Source organism: Rhea pennata, chromosome 1, assembly GCF_028389875.1.
Source record: "Rhea pennata isolate bPtePen1 chromosome 1, bPtePen1.pri, whole genome shotgun sequence".
Lineage (NCBI taxonomy): Eukaryota > Metazoa > Chordata > Aves > Rheiformes > Rheidae > Rhea > Rhea pennata.
In genome coordinates this window covers 33,173,498-33,197,894 of record NC_084663.1, presented here as the reverse complement: position 1 = coordinate 33,197,894, position 24,397 = coordinate 33,173,498, and the positions used below count along the sequence as shown (strand labels likewise).

Here is a 24,397-nt window from a genome sequence, read left to right as displayed (position 1 = left end):
AATTACAGCATCTGTTCACTTTCTGCTCTGCCATGTTACAAGTCACATGAAGGTGTGTCACTCAGATGCTTCTGCTTTACTCATTTAGGTGATGAAAGGTAACCTGCCTCGTGAGACAGTCACCATCATTGCTGCAGCTGGCCTCCTTAGGCACTCTGCTTCCATGAACAAACAGACAGTGAGCATCACTTGACACTGCAGCTGAGAACAGGGCCCACCATCCATGTTTAGGCCAAACATTTGGAAAAACGTAAGGCCTGCTTCTTGGCTCTGGTCCCTGCAGGAAACCATGTCGTTAGATGTTCAGAGAACAAATAAAAATACATGCTTTTCCCTACACACCAGAACCCACAAAAGCCACCCTATAACACCTGATAAGCAGCTTAAGATTCACTGCAAGAGACAAAACCCTTTAAAGCTGCAATGTGCTCTCAGAACAGAATAAGAGATTGAAGTAACCACCAACGCTCTGCATTGCTGGAGAATTCGTTAGGTTTCCAGGTGATGCTAGGGAGTGAAATGAGGACTGGTAGAACATCCTAAATAAAACATAAGATGGGAGATGTTAACTTAGCAAAGGGCGAGGATAAAGAGTACGTGTGCAATTCAGATGTGGAAGAACCAAAATGTTCCCGATGATTGACTGTATTCCTTAGAATGGTGTGGGGGAAGCTGGTGTCTTTGTCTTTGGACAACATTTGGGTGGCCTTTTGGGTGATACTGTTTGGTTTCATATGAGAGATCCCAACTGCCAAATGCTCCAGCACCACAACTGGAGAGAATAATGCAGCTGAGCTTTGGACAACTGAAGCCAAAGCCAAAGCTAGGGGCTGCTTTCACCACCAGCTACATTAGCAGAGAGGGACCAGCAGGAATGAGATTACTTTCACAGGTGAAATGAGGTGGTGGGGAAATCAGTCAAAGGTTGTTAACTTTCCCTGTAGTGGAAGAACCAGCAATACCTGGAAAAGTCAGTCTAACAGAAGTGTTTATTTAGATTTAGGAGGTAACTTGAAAGGACAATATTATGCAATAAAATCTGGGTGTAGTTTAATGACAGTATGTTGTGTTTGGGAAACTGAGGTTAAAAAGACTAAAGTAAAAACCTGGCCATCATTACTGTTAGGACAGAAAAGATATGAGGTATGTATGGGCCCTCCAGGTGAATATATTATTCAAATAAAGTTTGACAAAGCAATAGTCATGAACAATATTCTACTAGGATATCACAGTCTCACAAAGAGATCATTTTGGGGAATGATGAAGGGTCACGGGAATTTACAAAAAACAAGAAACCTTTCAGGCACTCTAGGTGCTTTGGAGGGCCTCGATACAAAAACCCAAATGAGAAGCCTTCAAGCCCAGCTCCAAGTTTTAGTAACATTTACAGGCACAGCAACAGAATCAAGCAGGGTTACTTTGCAAGAAGGTGTGAAAGCTATAAAATCTGAATTATAATTGGAACAAAAATCGTTTAATGCTGCTACCATGGCAGCTTGCCACTACTACAGCAGCTTTTGGTTGGGCAGGAGCAATAAATGATTCCTTTAAGAATTTAACATATTGTAATACAACAAAATCAAATTGTTTGACCCATGATTCACAGTGGTGCAGAGTTAAACCCAACAGATACATTACACAACAAGTTGATATGATTAGTTTGAGCAATATGAGATGTATGGGGATAGAAAATGTCAATGTCCATAAACAGTATTAAAAGCGAGACCCAGTATCGATGTGTATTGGGATTTGATTTTGGTTCAAATGTCAGTGTCTGAAATTATGGCAGGAGTCCTGCTTATGTAGGAGTAAAAATCAGAGTTTGTATTACAGACAAATGGGCGCAGTATTAAAGGCAAAGGGTGTAGGAATGATGTAAGATGATGAATGTAACTGCAACAAATAGAAGAGGTTTTGATGGACTCCTGACCCCTCCACTGAAAGAAGTAATATTCAGCATAGACACAGGTCTGTTGGTCCTGAAGCAGTGATTCGTTCTTACAGGGTACTGTCAAGGCAGGTGCCAAAAGAGCCATCCGGACAAATGCAGCTTTTAACCGGACTGCCAGGGACAGGGCATGCTTGAACGAGACTTAAGATCTCTTAATTGTGTTTTGACCGGGGAAAGGGATGGCATTTGCATTTAACAGGATTTTTGCAAGTACTTTTGAACCCACAAGTGTGAATTGTAGCAGAAGCTGGATTGTGCTGGATCATATTGATAACCATGATCCTGTGCTGATTTAGGAAGGTGTAGCAGCAAAGTGAACTTGCATAAACAAAATTAGCACAAATTCACTGTGAAGATGCTGAAGTCCTGTTGTAATGTGGCTAACGGCCAGGGGAGGGGAGATGGGGGGTCTGCATGGACCCTCTGGGTAGTGCGCCCGCAACACAACAGTGGCATGGCAGCGAGGTGAGCGTATGCGGTGCCCGTGAACGCGACGCCCAAAACCGTGCCTTCGGAGCAGTGGCTGCCCAAAATCGACGATGCCATAAGCGAAGCAGTAAGTTTGCTGAAGATCACTTAGTTTTGCTAAGATGACTGTCAGCCCGGGATAGAGGGTCAGGGCGCGCGCGTGGCTCGGGGGGCGCGCTGTCGCCAGCGCGTGGGCTGCGGGGAGCAATGCAGGCACACATGGAGCACCCGCATCTGCCCCCCGAGGGGTGCGCGGTGCTCCCCACTGGGCTGCGAGCAAAGGAGCTGCTGCTCGTGCACGCTCTCGCTGGCCTAATGCTTTCCCTCATCTTGTCCCCAAAATAGCAGTAGTCACACTGACACTGGCAGGGCCCTTTCTCAGAGGAGAGCAGACATCAGGATGCTGCGTACAGAATCCCATTACAAAGAGACCGCTGTTTTACGGGTGGTCTTGTTTTATCATTCAAGCAAAAAATTAATGCACTCGCAGCGTACATGACAGCAACATGTTAGAAGAATATTTTTTGCTGTTTGTCTTTTGAACTTGCAGCATTGCTTCTCAGTGACATTTGATAGAGCTGAAGGAAAAATGCAGGTGGGTGTAAATTCTGAAGTTGCCATCACTTAAGTACTGGCAGTGCTTGCATTCACTATCAAAAGGAAGTTAGCTACTTCCTTTTTGTAAAATCTCATTTGCAAAGAAATAATAGGATGTCAACATTTGAGGGGGTAAAAGAGCAGCTATGCAATTCTTTTACACGTTGCTTGCTGTGATTTGAAGCACTGCTGAAGTCACTTTCCTGGTTCACAATGTCTGCAGCCGGACTGAGATCCGCAAACTTGCGAAGGCAGTGGGGAAGCAGTGAGGTATTTCCACCTCTCATTACTGTCACCCCGCAGGCGTTTTGATGGCAGGAGACAACGGGTGTCTTGTGTTAGCAAAACTGACTTCTGGTTTCAAAACGCACATTTCCGCAGATGGAATACATGCCAGGGTGAAATACGCCTAATCCCACTCCTGGGATGTTTTCTGCTGTGCTTATGTATGTCAGCCTCATGAAACAAATAAAACAGTTGCCATCAACAAGCTAGAGAGACCTAATAATGCAGGCACAATGCACCAGTGGGATACCTAACTTCTGGGAACGTAGGCACGCAATTTCACGTCTTAGCATTTTAATTTTCCTCCTGACTTCTGCATGTCTTTTGTATTGCAAATTCTTCAGGCAAGGAGTTCCTTTCCCCTCTGTGTAGTCTCAGGCATAATTTTTCTCAGGCACATTCTTGTTACTGTAGTATAAATAGTAACAAGAGCAATAGGATGAGAGAGTGGCTTCAGTAAAATATGTTTCTCAGCAGATTGCGTAGAAGATGGAGCAGAGAGGGCTCTAGCAAAGGCTTGTCAGCTGCCTGGTTTACTTCTCCAAAGCAAGAGTGGACATTTCTGTCTTGCAAAAGTGGTGCCACAAAACACCAGGAGGCACATTTGGGCTATCCAGAATAGGCCAAAATGAAGCACCTGTCTTTGAAGGTACGCCACGCTGTCAATGACACTAAATGCCATTATGTCTCTGAATGACCAGTGGTCACACTGGCTCTGCAACCAGGAGCAGTCAGACCTGCGTGGTGCTGTGCCTTTGTAACACTCTTCAGAGCAGCAGGGATAACCAGTCAGGTGTGATGAACTAAAAAAGCCATACTGGTCTTAGGGACTTGGGCTTGTACCTTTGGATGGCCCCACACGAGTTTCCAGCACCTGTCAGCACAGGCAGGTACCAGCTGAGGGCTCTGCACTGTGCTCCATTACATGATTTAGCTATACCCTAGGCATGAATACTGAAGAAAACAGAGCACTTTTTTTTGGCGTAGTTCCATTCATTTCTGTGGAGATTCAAATATCCCGTCCTGAGCCATAGTTGAAAGGTTCAGCAAGTACTATATTGGCCTTACTAGGGAGACTTACTATGAAAATGGAGCAGGAGGTTACTGGCAACTGCTGCCACGTCTGCTGTAGCTATGTTTATATAAATAATAAACTCTTTAGCTCTTTGAATTGATAGTTTTTTTTTCCTTTTTGAATGAATGAGGCTTAAAGTCTCTGCAGGTCGCTGTTGAAAAGAGCTTGATGCCTGCATCCTTTGGGATTATTTCTGAGAAATACCTTTGCTGTATATCTGGTGGTTTGTGTAAATCAGAGGTGATGGGAGAGGTGGAAACAGAGTGAAAGGATGGAACACATGAAGGGAAAATGGCTATTTTGTCTGCTCATAATTTAATCTTAACTTTGTTCAAATTTTGGAAAACAGTCCATTTTTGTATAGCTTTATGAAGCAAAAATAGTGCATTTTCTCTTTTCAGTAACCATGGAGATGTACAAACAATGATTATTGGAAATCACCTGTACTTGCAAGAACAGGTTTGCACTATGTCATTGCTGGACGACACTGAAAGTAAATCACACTTGCCTTCCAAACAGTGTTACTGGCAAAGCTGTCATAGCCAATGAGGAATGAACCTCATAAAGGTCCTCTAACATCTGGAACAGCTGGAGCCCCTGCAGTTCTGGAAAGCATCAGCGCTAGCTGCTGTTGGCTCAAGCTATACTTGTTTTCAGCAGTGCTTTTATGAGTGATTAAACAGTGAAATCATGACCATCTTTGAATATGTGTTTTGTTGTCCAAAAGACTTAGCAGCCACCAGCAAATTGACTCATTTTATGTCCCCTGAAGCTTCCTACCAAAAAGCTAGCAAGGAATTTAGTGTCTCAAAAGCAGTCATTATCAACATTTATCTCTGCATAAAAGGCAGAGGAAGAGATCACCAATATTTTTTTAAAAGCTCTTTTTAATACATCTCTCATTAACGGGTGCCCCTGACTTCATCTTTGTATGCTTTACAATTACTCAGGCTCTTCAGATAAGCTACTGCTTTAAGACACAAATGTTGATTAAATTGTATTGATTTGTTTGATCTTTGTTCATCCGTCCTCTTCTTTACTTAAACCTTCTGCATTTCTGCAAAGCTCTGTGATCCTTTCACATTTCTCTAAAAGTAATTTGCTACCTTCGTGGCCAGGAACTCGGATTGGGTGAGCTTTTTTCTGGTTGCCTCAGGCTAGGAGAGAAGGGCTTCTTACTCTCCTGAGGTAGACCTTAACTAAAACAAAATAAAACTCTGACCAGCCTGGGCTTCATCCACAATATATATAGGCATCGGTTTCTATTTTGTTTCTTCTTCCCCTCCTTTTTCCCTTGTCTATTCTGTTTTTCCACTTGGAGACAAACATGTCAGTGTGTGCAGACATGCATGAGGCTCATGATGGAAAGCCAGTATGAATGGAAGTGTAAGAAGAACACAGTCTTTCTTTTAGTTAATGTAAATGATTTTCCAGTTAATAAAGATCATAGAAGGGTTATATAGATTAGTGATTCCTCGGGCAATGCATAAGTTCAAGCTGTTCAGTATGTTTCCTATTGACCCCTCCAAACAGGTTTTCCAAAAATGTAATAGCCCATCTATTAATGGACACTACTAGTTCTTCTAGAGGAATTATAATAAAGTATGTCTCTTTCATGAATAATTTTAAACATTGACTTAACCTAATTGATTACATGAACCAAGGGTTGCAAATTGAAGAGACAGTTGACTTCTTCGATATGCAAATACTGCCTGTTTACCAGGCAGTAAACAGTTACCAGTTTTATCAGTATGAAATACAATTACACTTAACTCCAGCATCACAAATAAATCTCCTTGATTTTTTTTTTTCAATTCTTACATGCCTGTTCTTCTGTGAATTATGCCTATGCAACATAGAGTACGGAGAATCTCACACCCGTGAGAACTGGTGTGGATTCATTCTCACAGGGCAGGGCAGATGGTATCTCAACACAGAGCTCACATCTTGTTAGTTTTGTCTTCACACTCTGTCACTTGTCATGGTTTACACAGTTTGCTCATTTCCCCTTACCAATTATTATCAGCAATCTCTTCTGAGTGGCAGCATTTCTCTAGTAATATTGAAAAAGTTTTGGAAAAGGCTGCCTGGGGATGCTGTGCAGTCTCCACCCTTGGGGATTTTCAGGACCTGACAGGATAAAGCCCTGAGCAAGTTGGTTAGAACTGAGTGCTGACCCTACTTTGTGCAAGACATTCGACTACATGCTCTTGGAGGTCCCATCCCATCTGAATTATTTTTTGATCCTATGAGAGTGAAGGAGATATAAGTAGAGAGAAAAGGAAAGCCCAGAACTGAGACTGAAGATAATTTTGAGAATGTTGAGAATCAAAGACATTTAAACGGTAGCAAATGGAGAAAAGGTTTCAATGGGAAAAAGAAAAGATTAAAAAAAAATGGGAAGCTGACAACTGAGGAAATAAAGAAGAATACACAATTCCAACTAAAATTGCCTCTGCAAAAAGGATGGAGCAAAACATGGTCAATACTGACATTTTAGATATAAATATTGCATTTATATTTTGACTGTTATGGCTCTTCTCTGCTTGTCTTTCTAATTTCCTTAGCAGTAGGTAGGAGTCCCAATATGGCCAGCCACAGCAGCAATGCTTGTCTGTCTGAAGAGAAGAAAGGAACCTGCTCTTTTCCAAAACCCCCAGCCCTGAAGCTATGTTGGGCAGGACACTCTGGGACTTTCTGCAGGAACAGACTAAGGCCCCTTTTACACAAGGAGCTGAGTAGCTAGCATTAAGGCAAAGTTGAGAAAAATATCCATTATGTTCACTTGGTCCATGTCTCCTTTGAATGTAGCAGAGAGCAGGGCAAGTTACTTGTAAGAACAGAGACATTGCTATGGTTGTTTGGAAACTGTACAGCTATGCATCTTCTTGAACAAATATAACAATGAATCATAAAAATAATCCTACTGGCAAGTACTTCTTGGTAAAACTCCGTGGATGGACCTGACTGGAAGGACAAAACACCTTTCTGCACATAACATACAGTAACGCCATCAACCAGTTTTACACTCTCTCCCTGGATTGTTAATACCTTAGGAAAAATACTTGTTGCTTTTTTGGCAAAATCTCCTTGGCTGGGCAGAGCCTAGGTACAGATGGTATTTTATCAATAACAGCAACAATGGGGCTTTGACGGGTGATTCATGGTTTAGGCCACTAATAGTAAAAATTGCTTGGAAAACAATAAAAATAGAGGAACAAAACAGACTTCGGGAAAAAAAAGAAAGAGGAAAGAGAAGGAGAAATTCATATGCAGAGAAGTGCTCCAGGTGTCACAAAGCTGCATGAGCCCGAAATCTGTAACCTGCCTGCAGGAATCAGATAAGATGCTCTTCCACAGACCCCAACTGCCAGACATCAAAGCAAAAGCATGAGATTACAAGTACCTTTGTAGCCATGCTGCTGCTGTAACACATTCTTATGTACCATATCTGAAAAGATTTGATGCTACTAGAATCCTCTCTGCAAACCAGCTAGATTCATACTTTTCTTCTTGCCAGTAAGGAGTTTCTGTGGAGGGTAGCAGCCTCATGAAGTTTCTCCTTCAGAAGTTTCTTCTCTGCTTTCCCTTCAGAAAACAAGTCTCTTCCCCCAAACAGTGAAAAGCTGCTATCTCCCATGCAGAGAAAGTGTTAGGAGGGAAATACAACGGTGTGGAAACCTGGTCACCCAGAAGAGCAACTCACCCAGAAGTCAACTGGAAGCTGAGAAGGGCTTATGAGCATTTGGGAACAGGGACTTGCTGTTTCTACTTAAACACATGAAGAAGATGGAAAAGATATACAGTAGTTCTCAGTCTCTCCATTTCTCCCTCAGTTTCCTATGAAGCAGGACTTTCATTTAAATTAATTTGCTCACATAATGGGTTCTTCGTTAACCCCCAAAGCCATCTCGAGGCTGTGGAACTCACAGGAGAGATTTCATTCTTCTGCCAGTCCTTGGTTGCCCTGTTTGCATCACCGGGATGCAACACATCATGTTCAGGATGCCCAGGTTCCCCACTGCACAGTTTTGAGTACACAGGGAAAGGAAGGTGAACAACCCTTTTGTCATTTGAGACTTACAGTGGAGGACCAGCAGGCAGACAGCATGATAAACTGGTGGTAAGTCTGATGTGTGCACTGGCATCTTTATTGAGAAAAGGACTGCAACTGCTTGTTAATAAACACAGTTTAAAACCTTGTGTATCACCACGCACAATCCCAAGCACAGGGTCACTCCAACATTGGATAAAATATGTGATTTGTCTATATGCTGCACTGGACAGCTGCAAGTGAATCAACTTTATGGTCTTAGTCACAGTTTGGTCTATCTAATTTTTATGGTTTCTTGCAATCTGTTCAAACATAGTTACTTTTAAATGCAACCTGAAAAGCTGCAATGCTCGGCTTGCAAGAACTTAACAATCTTCAACTTTATGACCTGAGATAAAAAGTTCTCTCCCACTGAGCCTCTCCTAGGAGGCTGTTAAAATTAAGGCCAGTGTGTTAAAAATTTGTTACAACTTTTAATAGTAAGCCATAACCTGTGCACCTGGGGGTAAATGAACTTGCCAGTCTAGTAGGTATCTGAATTCCTATCTTTCCAGTCTCTGAGAGGTATCTGTTTTTTGTTTTCAGGTGGTTGTCATAATGGAAGCTATTCACTTGAGGAGAAGCAAGAATTAAACACATATTGTAATATAGTGTGGTAGCTCAGAGTATGATGTTACTAGCTGCAGAGGAAAGAAACCTTTAAAAAAGACCAAGTTTACTTTTTAACGTAAATTAAACCAAATTAACTTGGGCAAGCAGATATACTGCAATTACATATTCCTTTTTGGTTTTGTACTTTCTAGGCAATGAAGGTGGAGGCAGAGGAAATGAAGTGACCTGGAACACATTCACAAAGCAAAGAGGAATAAGGAGAACAGCAGTGAATTACCTTCTTCAGAGAACTGGCAGTTTCCTCAAGACAGTCAACCAATTCCCAGGCTCCAAATACACATACATATTGTATATAGTAAGATTTTAGATGTACGTTTTATGTTTTCGTAGGCATGAAGATTATATTTAAGGCACTTTCTACAAACAAACTTACCTTCTGTGTTCTCTGTGTTGTTTCCATCTCAGCAGAGGTAATTGTTGAGGATGCTACACCAAGTTATAGGTACCTGTGAGCTCATAAATCTTATGTGCTTACCCCAGAGATGTCTTGTCTTTGCATATTACTTAGAGAGTATCTATTATCCATCACTGTATGGTATAGCTATGTTAAAGAAAACGCTACTGTAGCAAGTCCGATCTCTGACAAGGCAGATAAAGGCCAGCCCTAGAGTGATGGTAACTGCTAAATATCTTATTACAGAGAGCAGAATGGAGTCTTGTGCAACTGGATGGGACATTTCCTCAAGCTTCATCCCTTCCATGAATTCCTCAATTTCCACAAAAAAAGAAGAAAAAAAAGACTAAAAAAAATGTGTGATCATTAAGCTTTCAAGAAGAGCTCAAGTAACCATATCAAAGTTGTGGTGGATACTAAATTAGAGAGGTTTTCGGGAATGTTTTGAGTAAAGGAAAGGTTTGAGAATGTTAACTATGAACAACAGTTGAAAAGTATGTGTGTGCTTGGGGAAGAGTATTTCCAATAACTATTTTAGGTAACCAATTTCGGGTTCCTAATCTGGAGAGAGAGACAAGTTGCTTCAGGAGAAGGCTGAGGATGAATCTACATTAGCAACCTCTATTAGATCAGCTCAGGAGCACAGTTTTGACTGCGCCTGCTTACTGCACTGTAGTTCAAATCGTATGTTCTCTGCACCAGACCAGGTCTGACTGAATCATACTCTAACCACTAATGGGCGTTCAGTTTACAGGACCAGACTAGGGCTAGTGTGAAGTAAAACCATGAACAGCATAAATTGGGGTCACTGGGTCCTCAGCACCAGCAACAAATTCATCCCTATTGAGTTGCACTGCCTACTACTGTAGACATAAGCATCTAGGTTAGGCACTGAATCACCCTTCAGCTCTTCATATTTCAAGTCTCTGCCTACATCAGAAGGGGCTCAGGGTGAGCCTAGTCTTCTCAGTTAAGCTTCTCAAATTCGATACCTAAAGTAGACACTGTACTCCTTTCTTCTCCCACCTTCTCCCACAAACGTGTTTACGTCTGAGACTCCCACACAACCAAGGAGTCCTTCCTCCTTTGACTAAAGTGCTGAGTTAACCATGGCTATATTGAGTCTTTTGGCTTCTTCTGAATTCATGATACAAGTAGTCTCTCTGCTTGGCCATTAATTTAAATACACAAAAGCTAGGACTCTTTTTCTCCTCTCTTTTATGCAGGCTTGTGATAACCTTGTAACAACCTCAATGTGAGGTCACTATGATTTTAGCTGCAGATCAGTTGCTTAATAACAGTTTTCTCAGTCACGTAATCATGCAGGCAGTAAGGCTTAAATTTTCTGCCTATTAATATATTTAACCACTCCCTTGCACACACAAAAAAAAAAAAAAAAAAAAAAAAAAAAAAAAAAAAGAGAGAGAGAGAGAGAAAGAAAGAGGCTGATGTGAGTTTTTCAATATTTGGGTTTAGAGTACCTAAAACATACAGAGAAGCATACATCTGCAAAATCAATTAGCTGTATCTGTAACTATTTACCAAATGCTCCCACTTTTCTAAATTATATTCTATCTGAAAGTCAAGCATCAGTACAAACACCTCTTATATAGCACAGGCAGGATCTCAGAGTGTTTTACCAAAACTAATTAATAGTCTGGCTTTGAATATATTTTAAGTCAATAGAACAAATTTATAGGCTGCAGTAGGTGAAACCTAATCATAGCTTTAATTTTAGCTGTATGTTTTTTATGGATATGCATTTAGCCATCATGCATTATGCATTAAAATATGCATTAAAATATGCATTAAGAAGGGAACTTTCGTCTGATGAAATATTAAATGTTCCATAAGCAAAATGTTTGATTTTGACATTACTATGATGCTATCAATCTTTTTTAGTGTCAGAAATATTTATTATTTTAAATAGGACAATCCATGGGTAAAGTGTTAAAGAAGAATCTCAGCACTACCAGGATATGTTTCTGCCTTATAATAAATAATTGCCAAATGATGTTTATTAAAATTGGCTCTCAAGTGACAGTTAATAAATGCATAGTTCTCTTATGCATGCTAAATTCAGCATTTGGAAAACTTAAAAGCGGATAGATCAAAACAACTGAGATATAAAAAAGTCACAAAGACAAAATACAGCAATACAAGTAAATGACAGGGAAATAATTCAGACTTAAAAATGACTTATTATTTAGTAACTTGTAACAACAATTTATAGAATTAAATTAGAGGCAAATCAGAGTCTTTGTGATATTTTAGATATATAATTTCTTTACTGTATATAGTTTGATCATACAGCAGAGGAATTCATACTCCAATATGTCCTTCAAAAACGGAAAAAAAATGCTGCACCACATTCTTGCTTTCATGTTACACTCATTCGTGGTTAATGGCTGAAGGAGGGAAAAAAAGGATACAATACAATTCATTATTAACCTACTTTAATGAAAACCCCTGCACATTTCTTCAATCTTTGGAGAAATTAGACTGTCTACCTGTGTGGTGTATTTCACACTAGCACATATCCCCAGACCATATCTACACTTAACTGCACAAATACTGGATTTAACAGGCTCTGTGTCTATTACTGTAGTCACTCCATTGGCCCTTTGATGTTACACAGGTTTGGTGTGATGATGGAAAAGTTACTTCAGCTATGTATTTTCACCTCTGTTTCTAAAAGGTGAAGGGCAGAATTTTTAATCAAGGAGCAGTTTATCTTTAATTATGAAAAATATAATTAGGCATTATCACCTAATTGCAATTACTGATGGAGAAAGTCATATTTTCGTAAGTAGTGACCCATGCTGTATTATCACTCTTCTGTTTACCACATAATGTATCTGTATTTGTGCTTGGCAGCCAGCCAGCAAAAAATAAAAGGTAATCAACATGCTTCTCTGCAGTCCGGTCATCAAAGTCACTGACTCCATAGATGAGTAAACACCAAAGTCAACTCGTGATGCCCTAACAGAAACCCTTCTTTAGGAATCACTACATTTGCCTCCTCTGTTAAGACATCAAATGATACTTGAAATAACCATATACAAAAAACTTCGCAAAATAGGTTAGAAGAACTGTGCTATACATCTGGTGTTCAGTTAAAAAACAGTTTAATGTCTCAAGGCACCACCACGGTAGAATTTTATACCTGCAAGTAATCATCTAATATACTACTGTACAGTTAAGGTAATGTATTAATAAATAGCTTGTGCAATTTTGGGAAGCAATCTATAAAGGAATGTTAGATATACAGTAGGCACATGTACTATAATACAAATAGAAAACAAAATCCCTAGAAAAAGCATGCTGAGCACCTTTGTGGTATAGGTTGAGTTTCTTATTCTAACCACTACATAAATCTTAACTTACAAAAGGTAAAACTGAATTCTTATAGTAACTGCTCACTTAAACTGATTTTCCTGGGTATTAGGCTCTAGGTCACAGGATTACTCTTAGGGACAGAGGACTCTGGTACTGGCTGTAAAGGGCTATCTTGTTCATTCAATTGTGCGTTCAAGTTTTCGGAAGTTAGGAGAGAAGAATTAAAAACAATTTCACTTAAGTCTGATTTTATGGATACTAGATGTGGTTCTTGAAAACTCAACGGTTCTTCTACTAACACTTGTGTATTTTCTCGTGTCATTCCCGTATCTGATGGTGACTTTCTTTTCATTCTTGTGTATGATTTGTCTAAATTCTCCATGCCTTGATCAGTTTTCTGAAATCGGCCAAAGAACCAAATGAAGAAACCAAACAATGCAAAAGCCAGCAAACTTGGAATAAAAGCTAGGCATTTGACATCAAGGCTAGAGCCTGTGTATCTGCTGTGCAAGAACATGTCTCCTTCGGCATAAGTCCTGTTGGTCAATGGGTTAGTGTTATTGGATCTCCATTCCCAAGATAACTTAGTTCTGTTAAGATCTTTCAAGCTTTCTGAGTCCTTCACTGTGTAGATCTTCTGTCCAGGACCGATATATTGACCATATTCATGAGGTTTGTAAAATATTTGGTTCTTCCACATATTTAGATCCAAGATTAAAACCAGAAAGATAATTCCATAGTTAAACCATTTGCCTGTATTGAAAAAAGAAGGTTCTGTCATCTGACATATCCATTTCAAAAGCACAACAGATTTAGTACTATGTAAATACTACACAGAGAAAGAAAAATCATTTTTTTCATTAATCTGTAAAATAAAGTATTGTTTTACAGACTTTAAAAAGTCTGTAAAATAAATAATAAATAAATAAATTTTATTTAGTAATAATATTTTCATCATAGTCAGATTTATGCTGAATATCCCTTAGTGTCTCACAATTATATCTTAGCACATAATTTTGCAATGCAAAATAATTTTGTGATGCACTATACCAACTGAATTTACATTGCAGTATGTAGGTGACCTGTTGGTGAGACCATTAGGTGATGTGATCAATAAACTTAAAGGGTACTGAATTCAAGGGCTTTAAAAATATTCAGGTGGAAATTCTTGAAAAGACCATGTCTGATAGAACTGTTCATATGCCAGGAACGGCTGAGGTGAGACTTTTGGGTGGATGGTTAATTATGTAAATTTTAAGAGTAGACACTTAAAATTGTTTAATGCACCACCCATGGTGCCCAGGCATAGGCAGGTGGAAACTACTGGATAAACTGTGCTTTAGAGATACTACTCTCAAAGCAAAAAGATCAGCAAGGGCTGAATTTAGTCTTGGGAGGCTAGTCAGCTTAGCTTTACCTATATTCAGCATGGTGAGAAACTCCTCTACAGAGTGACTCACAGCACAATATTAGGCTCCTGCAATACTGGAGAAGGACACCTTTCTCCTTTGATTATTGAAGAGGTATAGATCTACTCTTTTGCATGCCTTCTCCATGTATGCAAAATACATAAAAGACAACTCAGTGTAATTGCAAAGTTGGCCCAGTTTTGAGCAGGTTGTTGGAACAGATGACCCTCACCTGTCCCTTCTAAACTAATTACTCTATGATTCCACAAAACAAAACAAATTTCACAGATTAAACATTTCTCACATATTAGCTGAACATGTTAAGATCTTACCTGTGCAGGGATGACCGACACCATCCAAAACCCACCAAATCTACATGTCATCAAAGACATGTTAGGACTGAGGATTTGTGACTGCAACTTATCACTGCATTGTGTGGAAGGACATTCAATGAGGAATGTCCCTACTGATGATAAATGACAGTGATCTGTGCTTTAATCATAATTAATTGTGTTTCAAGTGAAAAGCTAAAATAATCACATCAGGGCATCTACAGAATGACTTATGTCACAGGTTTGATAAAGAATAAACAGATTCCACTTCCTGAAACTCCATGTGTTGAAGTTGTATCATGGACGAGAATGCTCTAGGGTAATTCCTCGTATTTTAGCAACTGTTCTTTAATGGTCCTCTTTGATCTAGGCTATACTTAGACTGAAAATGAGTAAGAATGTTAATTCTACTGTGTTATTATCACTATCCTGAAATCAAACTGCACTGTTAGCATAATTCCTTAATAAATCTTCTAGCTTTATTCTGTGTTTTCATCAATATTGTTATTGACTTGTTGAAGAGGAGAGTTTAGAAAACTATGATTTTAGATGACTGTCATCACATTTTATAGTGTTTAACTTCCTTAAATCAACATCAAAACACTGGAAATGATGATTAAAATATGAAGTATAATGAAAATAATACTACTAGTTTAATGCTGTTTCTTATGGATTTCTGCCATAAATTTTCTGTGTTTCTCTCCATCACAATAATCCTAGCTTCTCCATCAAGCATGACTTTTCAACAAACATAGACAATATATATGTTGCATTGCGTGTGTTTATGGTCTGGCTGCGACACACACATTCACTGATCAATTGGCCATCGTCAAGCAGGATACATAATGGTTGATTTCTACCTGCTTTTCTTCAGCTGGGCACCAGCTTAGATGATTCTCCTCTGTCTAACCACCATGTCTCAGGAAACTATGGGAATGTAAGTATCTTTCAGATTTCTACTCTCTATGTTTTTGAAATTGGCAGTGGGTTCAAAAGTTAGTTGAAGCTGATCAACTGAGAGATGGATAAAGAGTGAGACTAACCCATCTAGAGAACATAATCATACAATCCTCATTTCCTTAGGAAATCAGGCTAAAACAAACGACAAAGAAACACAAGTATTAGAACTATTACCTATCTACAATCAGTTTGAAAGACAACATAATTTATTGCATTCAGAACTTCCTTCGTGTTCTATGGTTGTACAGGTAGTGTGCTTGGACTTTTGGTGGAACAAAAATTTGTCATCAAGTATTCCTCTGCGTTTCAATGAGAAAGTAACAACCCTTTAGGCATCGCCCTTAAGTTAATTTCCTAAGCCACACTTCTTTCCCCGGAAAATGTATTATCAGCCTGTTTGGAGAAACTTCCTTCTACCTCTTTTTTTATTGGCTCCATCTAAAACACATCCGTGGGACTTTGTGGTTCTGCAGAGTCAAGCTATGTAACTCACCAGAGAGATATGCTAGGTACAGGAGATAGTAGGAAGTTGGGAAATTCATGCAAGACCAATATTGCTGTTTCCTTTCAGATTGACAGGGCAAGAGTGAAGAGGTGTAGGGAAAAGACAGGCAATTGAAAAGAGCAAAACAGTAAGCATAATGAAAGAGGGACATTATTGAGATGGCCTTCATAAAGGCCAAAAGGGACTGTTATCGTTATCTTGATTTTGGGCTTCAGGTATGATTGACAAAGAGAATTTAGATCCAATACTGAGCTATGCAGCACCTTATCTTTCCATACGAAAACAGTGGATTTCACAGCAATCATCAGCTGCATGACCAGGTTGTTCTAAATACTACATGTGTAGAGCAACCCACCAAAGGAGACTTCAGAGGGCAGCCTGCTGCTGGTGATGGAACTGACTAAGAAGCTAGCAGAAAACAATGAAAATATTGAATAGAGGTAGTTAGGTGCCTGATATTAAGCTTCACGTAGTATCTGTCCTACACTGTGGTTTCATAATTACGAATCCATTTTAAGATGGATTCTAAGAGGGCCCTATCCCTCTTTTATCAAGAATTAGAGTATGTCCCTGATACAAAAGAGACGTTCTGCCTGTTTTATTCAAAGTATGAACTTGAAACTCCCTCACTCAGCTCCTAGACGAGATTAGGCAGGCAGGACAACAATCTCAAGCTCCACTGATTGTATCAGTTGGGTCCGTGGGATTATGAAGGCAGTCTAGATAAATAGCTTAGATGCAGTCACCCAGGTTAATTAAGACGAATTTTACCCTGTATATCTAAGTGGCAGCTAGCTGTCTGAGACTTGTCTATGTTCAGTGGTGGACCTACGCAGAAGTATTTATGTTTCTCATTTCTAGACAGTTTTTACGCACGCTGCATCGTCACACTCCTTTCTTGCTCTGCTTTTTCCTTTTCTTTTGAGAAGTGTTGTCACCAGAAGAAACACTGCATTTCAGTAATAGTCTCATTGTAGCCATATATGAACACAATGACATCCTCCTACTCCCACTCAGTATTCTCTGTAGCCAAGTCTGTATTAAAATCCTTAAGCACAAAACTGCTTACTGGGAGCTTGTGCTATCTTGGTTACTTAGTGAAAATATTTGTGTCCTTCTAGAATACAGTGTCTGCTGCTCTCTATGCCTGTTCCAAGGCTTTGTGCAGCTGTACTAGAATGTGTGACAGTGGAGTAAAACCGATTTATCAAGCAACGCAGATAGCTGTGTAAAAATGACACATCCTCATCACTTGTTGCTATTCTGAAAACATGTATGCTTCTGGAAACGCTACTGAACTAAAACACTCCACTGACAAATATACATTTGATGATAATTCTCCAGGACCATTAATTGTCTTATTGTATTGACTTATCTTTAACATTACACATATGTATAATTTCTCTATGTATATAAAATGATTTTCTATCACAACTTAAATGTAACAAAATGTTATTTTGCAAACTTTAAGTCTTTTCATGCCAGTAAATCATCTTCATAGCTGAAGAATTACAAAAATAAAGTTGTTTTCAGTACTTCAAATTTCATTACAGAAGAAAAGTGGAAAGAGAAAATTGAGTCCCACACTGTGAAGTCTTCATTTCATTTGTTTCCTAACTAATACTCTTCTGTAGGATTAGTACCACTATTGATCTAGGGTTGGCTCGACTCCAGTGAGGTCTGCACGGCCAAGAACACTGTCATACACTTAGCACTATTCAGCCCTTCTTGAAACAGGTAGCTTTTTCACAGACACCATTTCAGAAGAAGAGTGTAGCAGTAAGATCAGCCCTCAAGACTGGAAGGCCAAACACGGTTAACATAGACTTCAGAAAACAGAAAAAAAAAAAAAAAAAAAAAAAAAAAAAAAAAAAGCCAGACTTCTCAACGGAAGTTACACACTGAAATTCAGGCGTTAAAATAGGCTGTGACACTTAGCTCTTGGCACCTCTTCCTAGGCTTTGTAGCCTACACCCACAATTTGGGCATGAAAACTGCATCCCTATTTTCTGTGAAAACACAACTCTTGGGGAGCATTGTAACCTAATGGCCAGGGCACTCACAGGATGGAAAACCTTGGCACTAGGACTATCCCCACCTATGGCAGTTTAGGGACACATTATAGGAATACGCTCTAAACATTAGTCTATAGGGGACTGTTGCTTAGAAAGGCAAGAAAGGCCTTCTCCCTACCCAGCTCGCTGAAGGCACTGTATATGAATCCAGGGGCTTTTTCACAGTCAAAGAGGTACTAATTTTTCTTTTCCTTTTTCCAGAAAGGCACCTTTATCTGCCAGAGCTGAACAAGATGTCTGGACAGCAATCATTTTTAAAGAGGCCAATAAGGTCTACAATGGATTAAACAGTCAGTCAGAAATACAACTGATTTGCTGGGCAATAGAGGCAGATCTCACAGGTCCAAATATTTCAAAACAGCTTGTGATTCTGGAATACTCAGTAACCAAGCAGTCACGTCCTCAAAACACAGGCCTCGTGCAGAAGCCAGTCCTGAGCATCCCTCCTGAGGTCAAGAGGAAATGTGAATATCCCATTTATTACAAGCAGACTCAAGTGGTCTCATGATGTGCAACCACAGCCAGAGGGTAACACAGAAAATGTTGACTTCCAACTCTTATCTCAATTGCAATTTGCACATAAAAACATTCAGACACCTCTGCAAAGCATTCAAGTATCTTTGAAATATTCTTCATTTTCTTCTGTCGTGTTCATGTTATTAGCTAGATACAAGCATACAGACCACTCAGCTGAAATAAGCAGCAAACCCTCTGAGAATTTTCCAAGTCTGTGTGCATGGACAGCTTTGTTTCTACCTCTAACCTTTCTATTTTTGCCCATAGGCTCCCTCAGGCATCACTGCATAGGCAGTGCTTGGCCTGGATCTAGACACACATTTGCTTCAACTCCACAAGCCAGCCTTGCTAGGCACTTGACAGCCATAAAGGGAACAATTTCTCCTTTAGGTAGAAGGGCACTCTGGCTAGACCAGCTCTCAGAAATAAGTTTATAAATGGCCAAAAAGATCTCCCATCTGTTTTGATTCCTAAACTTTAACATTTCCTATCTGAAACTTATCCACATACTTGATAGCAGATGCTCGTGGATCTCCAGTGCTGTTGTTAAATGGTACCAGCCAGGCCTTTGAGTGCCTTTCAACAATGAAAGGCTCTGAAGTAACAAAATGTACTTTAAAGTATCATAAATTTCCCTCGGTATTATAGAAACTAGGCTAGACTGTGTATTTTCATAAACAGCAGCCCAAGAAAGAAAACACACACACTGCAGTGAACCATCTGTCAAGGGAAAGCCAGATGAGTTAAGCAGATGCAGGAAGGAATTCAAGTAATTTTTGATGTTCATAGATAAAAGAAACTATGAATACAGGATAAAAATATTTAATATGGACTAGATGCTTCCTAGAAGTTCCTAGATGCAAAGAAATTTGAGCAAGATGAGGCACTCAGTTTCTAGTAAAAATAAGACATTCTTTTGATAGCAAATTTAAAATTACACTGAAGCATATCAGCCACAGGCTGAGGATGTTAATTCAACATTACTGCCTATTACATTCAGAAATCCAAAATCAGGCCTAAGAAAGCATGCTATTAAAGTAGTGAATTGGGCTAAAAATAATATACTTAGTACTGCCTTATTTATCTGGTTTTTAGACAGAATTAACATTTAATTTTTCTTCTGCAATCATGAGGCATATTTTAAAAAATACGAAAGCTTAAATTCTCACACAGTCACTCAATCCAGGAGCTGAGACTTGAAGAAAAAAAGTTAAAAAAGCAACTGTCTTAAGACTTGTGATAAAATCATGAGAGCTGGCAAGACAGATCATGTAACTGTGAAATCCTTCATCTGTACTGAATTTACATAAAGCCTGTAAGCACACAGCAACAGAAAGGTTGTATAAAGTACTGTGCCCCTTTGAATGCCCCTTCGCTTAGAGCTGCCTCTCTACTGTTGGTCATTAGAGTAACCCAGCACTGAACAGGACTGCTCAGGGCAGTCATAGGGCTACTCTTATTTGTACCAAACAATAGTGACCAAAACAGATTGAAAAAGAATAAAGCTTATAAAGAATAAAATTTGCCAGGAAAAAAAGATGGTAAATGGGTGTTTCAGTCATGCTTTCTTTTTCCTTGCTATTTGGGAGTAAAGGGTGTTCAGTTTTGGAAATCAGGGCACAGGTCACAGTTTTGCAGCTTGATTTCATCCCTATAGTAAGTACTAACATAAATGATACTCAGGTCTTAGTCTTTGCTTCCTCCTTGTTATTAGTAGGAATTAATATGCTTAAATTTAACATTCTTGATCCCACATATTAAACAAGGTGTAAATAAAACAGTGGGCTTTACCTTCCTGCCATTATCAATGTCCTGTCCTCATGTCATCGGGTGCAGTTGGATTCATGTGCACCACTCTCCACTCTTACAGATGGATTACATTCACCTTGTCATATGTATTGAACCACTTCTTTCTTTTATAAGCTCCTTGGTTTGAATAGAAAATTACAAGTAGCTAAAGATTCACACAGTAACTTAGAGCTTGAAAATGATCCAAGATGATACCCCAACCTAAGACAAGAACTGATGGCAAGAACAGATGGCTCAAGCAAAACTTACCCAAAGGGAGGTTCTTGTGCCATGTGTTATGGCTGTTTATTAGATCTCTTAAAGGGTGGTGTAGCACTGAGATAAAACAGGCACTCAGTTGACAGAGTACGTGACATGCAGTCAAATGGATTGATTTGTCTAGTGAATCTAATAAATGGATTTTGTTAATGCTGAGCAGGAAAAAGTATTCCTCAGCTCCTATTTATTAGCTCATCCTCATTAAAGAATGCCTCCTCGTCAAAAACACAGAGGCCTCCAGTTCTCACTGCTGAGGACTCTAGAATGCATAAACATTGTTTTTTTCTTGGTTGGTCTGATTTTAAACAGCAGCATTGCTAGCAGTTGTAATTCTAATCCTTAATTTATGTTTTTTGCTGTTGCTTATTCATGGCTCTTCTCTGACCATCAGAGACTCTTCCTCATATCCTCAACTCTTCCACAGTGCAAAACGGTTCTTCTTTGCCCTTCAGTACATCTTATACTAGCTATTGTTTTTCATCTACATTAATTATATCCAGACTCCCCATACCTGATGGTATAGCCCACTGTAGCATATCTCAGCTGTTGGTCATGCTACTTGGTTCATCTGTTCACTGCAATGCATCTGGGACACTTGTGGGATTGAGCCCTTCCAAATTCACGCTTTAGTTTTGAGAAGCAGCAAAACAGATCTTTTTCACTATCCCTGACTCCTGTGCCTATAGTTCATGTCAAATATGTGATGCTTACATTCTCCTTTTCTCTTTCTCTTTTTGCTCAAGATTTTTTTCACTTTCAGAGAGAAGAATCTGCATTCTTCCATCACCTACATATCTCTCACTTTACATTTTCTAGTCACTGACTATGAAATCATATACCTACTTCACTTCATCCTCTTCCATAAATATCAGTGGCTCAAACTGTCTCACTCACACATACCCCTAAGTCCTTCTTTCTTATCACTGATTGTCTAATCTCTCAGTTTTCCAACAGAGTTCCTATATCCAACTTCAAAAAATTTTCTATCTTTCAGTCTTTCCAACTGTACTCATCACTGGCCAATTTGCCTTCTCTCATCCAGTAACCATCAGGTAACTTTTGTACCTGTTTTCTCTTCTGCATTTCATTCTGACCACTCAGATTTCTATCTTCTCCTCTAAAAATGCCTTCTCTAAGGTTTCACTCTCAGCCTGTCTTGTCTTAGTCCTGAGTTCACCATTCTTTCCTCATTGGCACATTTTATTCCCTTAGCTTTTGCAGCCTAGTAAGCATGTGGCTCCCCTACTAGTTCTTGGCCTTATCTTTTTATCTTCTTTGAATGCTCCTTTTGTCCTTGCTCTGCAGGAATTTCACAGAGTGATGTCTTTGGATGTTCTCATATATCTTTTCCTTTACAGTCTCATGTCCTGTGATTGTTTCTATTAGCAGTTAAAGACCACTGCCAATTCATATCTGCATTTTTTGCTCTATTCAGTCTCAGCCATCTCTCTCTTACCAATATACCTTTCTGTACAGCTTGAAGCTAAAACTGAAACACTTAACCCTATTTAACCTTATTCTCTTTTTCATTCACCACTCTTACTAAAATAGTGTCTCATACTATGCAAGGTTTGGGCCCTTTGTATCTATATCTACCATACCTTTGAATAACTACATCCTATTTTATCTGAGGTTATTTAACTGTCTGCTTCTGGTTAGATGACTGATAGAAATGTGGTTATGAGTGGCCTTTGCCAAACGAGAATGACTGAAGATATGAAAAGATATTAGCATAAATCATAGTAAAAGCATCTGAAAGCATAAGAGATTTGAAAATGAAATAAGCTTGTTAATTCCCCTGGAGAGTAGTTTTAGATAAAAGATCCCTGAAGCTACAGCAGGTATTACTTAGTGTCATAAGAAGTTGCTGAAATCCATGAAGAAGAGCAGGTCTCTTTGGTATATATGTTATAAATTCCTCAGTTCCCTGAGATCTTTGTACACATACATGTATATGCATAGGTATATGTACATAGCTGGACAGACAAAAAGATAGCAAGTGTGTGGGTGGGGACAAAAAAGGATGTGGTTAAAGACATGTTAATATATATTTACTGAACAGAAAGATTTAACTGTGTGACTGTACCACAGTTGTAAGGTTACATACCTGTTATATGTATGTGATACTCTTCTTTGAAAATCTTTTGGAAGTATGGTACTTTGAACTGCATATGTGCAGATGGCAAACCTGGGAGATTCACTTCAACATCACCCATAAAATGTGGAAACTCCCAGTCCTGTTAAAGAAAAAAATATAAGAGCTTAAATATAAGCTTTTACAATAGGTTTTTGCCCTCGAAAATGATTTAACTTAATAAAAGGAAAAGGATACTGGCATGCTTCTCTTTTTCAGAGTCTCTTTATTAGATTTTTCTACTTTGACAGAACCACTTGAAATAGAGTATATTGTTTATATTAGATAATACATAACTATATTATCTATCTATATTATCTATATATATTATCTGCATATAATTATGTATTTAAAAATTCACTTCAGAATTGCAATAATGAACCTACAGTACCAGCTAATAATACAAAATTATCTAAATATATTAATACCTATATATTGCACTGTGAAAAAAAATGAGAACAGGTTTACCATGTACCTGTTACAGCAATCCTGTAATACCAATTACAGCTTCTGTGAATAATTTAGTGAAAAATGTACATGTAAGAAATTGGCAAAGAAGGCCTGACCCTTCAAATGTTTGTATTCTGCTTGTAGGACATTTTCAGCATTAGGCCTTAACACAGCTAAATGAACACTGCTTGCAGGTGAAGGTCCTTCAACATAATCTGCCTGAATCAGTTCAGGACTGTTTTTTTCCAACGCTGAGAAAGTAACGCTGGAAATGTGGAAGCTCTTACCTATTATTACTATGCGTAGCTTGGTAGCATATAGTAACCCAGCCGAGAGGGCGTGGAATTTAATGGAACTTTTCATTTGGTTACCTGCATCTACCATCAGTCACTTCAAAATCGGTATTATAGCATGGTTCATTACAGCCAAACCTGAAACTCTAGCAATACTGCTAGAAACATTGTCATGACTGCCTGAGTGGTTACTCTGTGATCTGCTGTGAAAAACACATGGGCCCTGTTTCCATATACACACCTGGATTTCTAACCCACAAGCTAGTGCACTGTGCAGCAAGCATCTGAATTGCTAGAAGCAAGAAAAAGGAATCTGAAATGCAAGGAGCCCTGTAAATGGCTTACGTTTCCTTCGCATGAAAACCACCCCAGTGTAGTCACCTCTCCAAGAGAACCCATTCCAATTTTCTTCAGTTTTCTAAGGCTAGAAACCTTCCTATGAGGCCAGGGCAATGAGGAAAGAAAAATATTTGAAAATAAGAATCATCTTTGAAAGATAAACCACTATCCATGACTTAACCTTCAAGAATTACTAAACAGCTTCAGCATTTTACACAGTGGAAGGAAAATGAAGACTGAACTTTACTAACAAGGATTATAAGATGGCCATAATACTAACAGCAGCTGATTTTGCTAACAGATTGTGATATTGAGTTAAATTGATTCATAGGAGTATAAGCAGTGAGAAATCCTCTGTACCTGGTACTCAGCGTTAGCAGGGATACTGGAAATACAGAAAATATTGATGTACAGAGACAGAAGTTAAAAGAAATAAGGGTGCTCTGCTCTTCCCTTATCACTAATGCAGCACACACACTCCT

The 24,397-nt window shown here is 39.1% G+C and overlaps 1 protein-coding gene across 1 annotated transcript in view; it reads right to left on the bottom strand.

Moving 5' to 3' along the window:
* Positions 1-12,607: 12,607 nt before the first annotated feature.
* The window catches only part of TMEM117 (transmembrane protein 117), a 210,579-nt gene continuing 198,789 nt past the window's right edge, over positions 12,608-24,397 (bottom strand). The window contains exons 7-8 of the mRNA XM_062567500.1: positions 22,807-22,936; positions 12,608-13,588 (exon numbers count right to left, since the gene is read on the bottom strand). Of these exons, the coding sequence (XP_062423484.1) occupies positions 12,948-13,588; positions 22,807-22,936 (771 nt within the window). The 3' untranslated portion in view covers positions 12,608-12,947. The remainder of the gene's footprint in view (positions 13,589-22,806; positions 22,937-24,397) is intronic.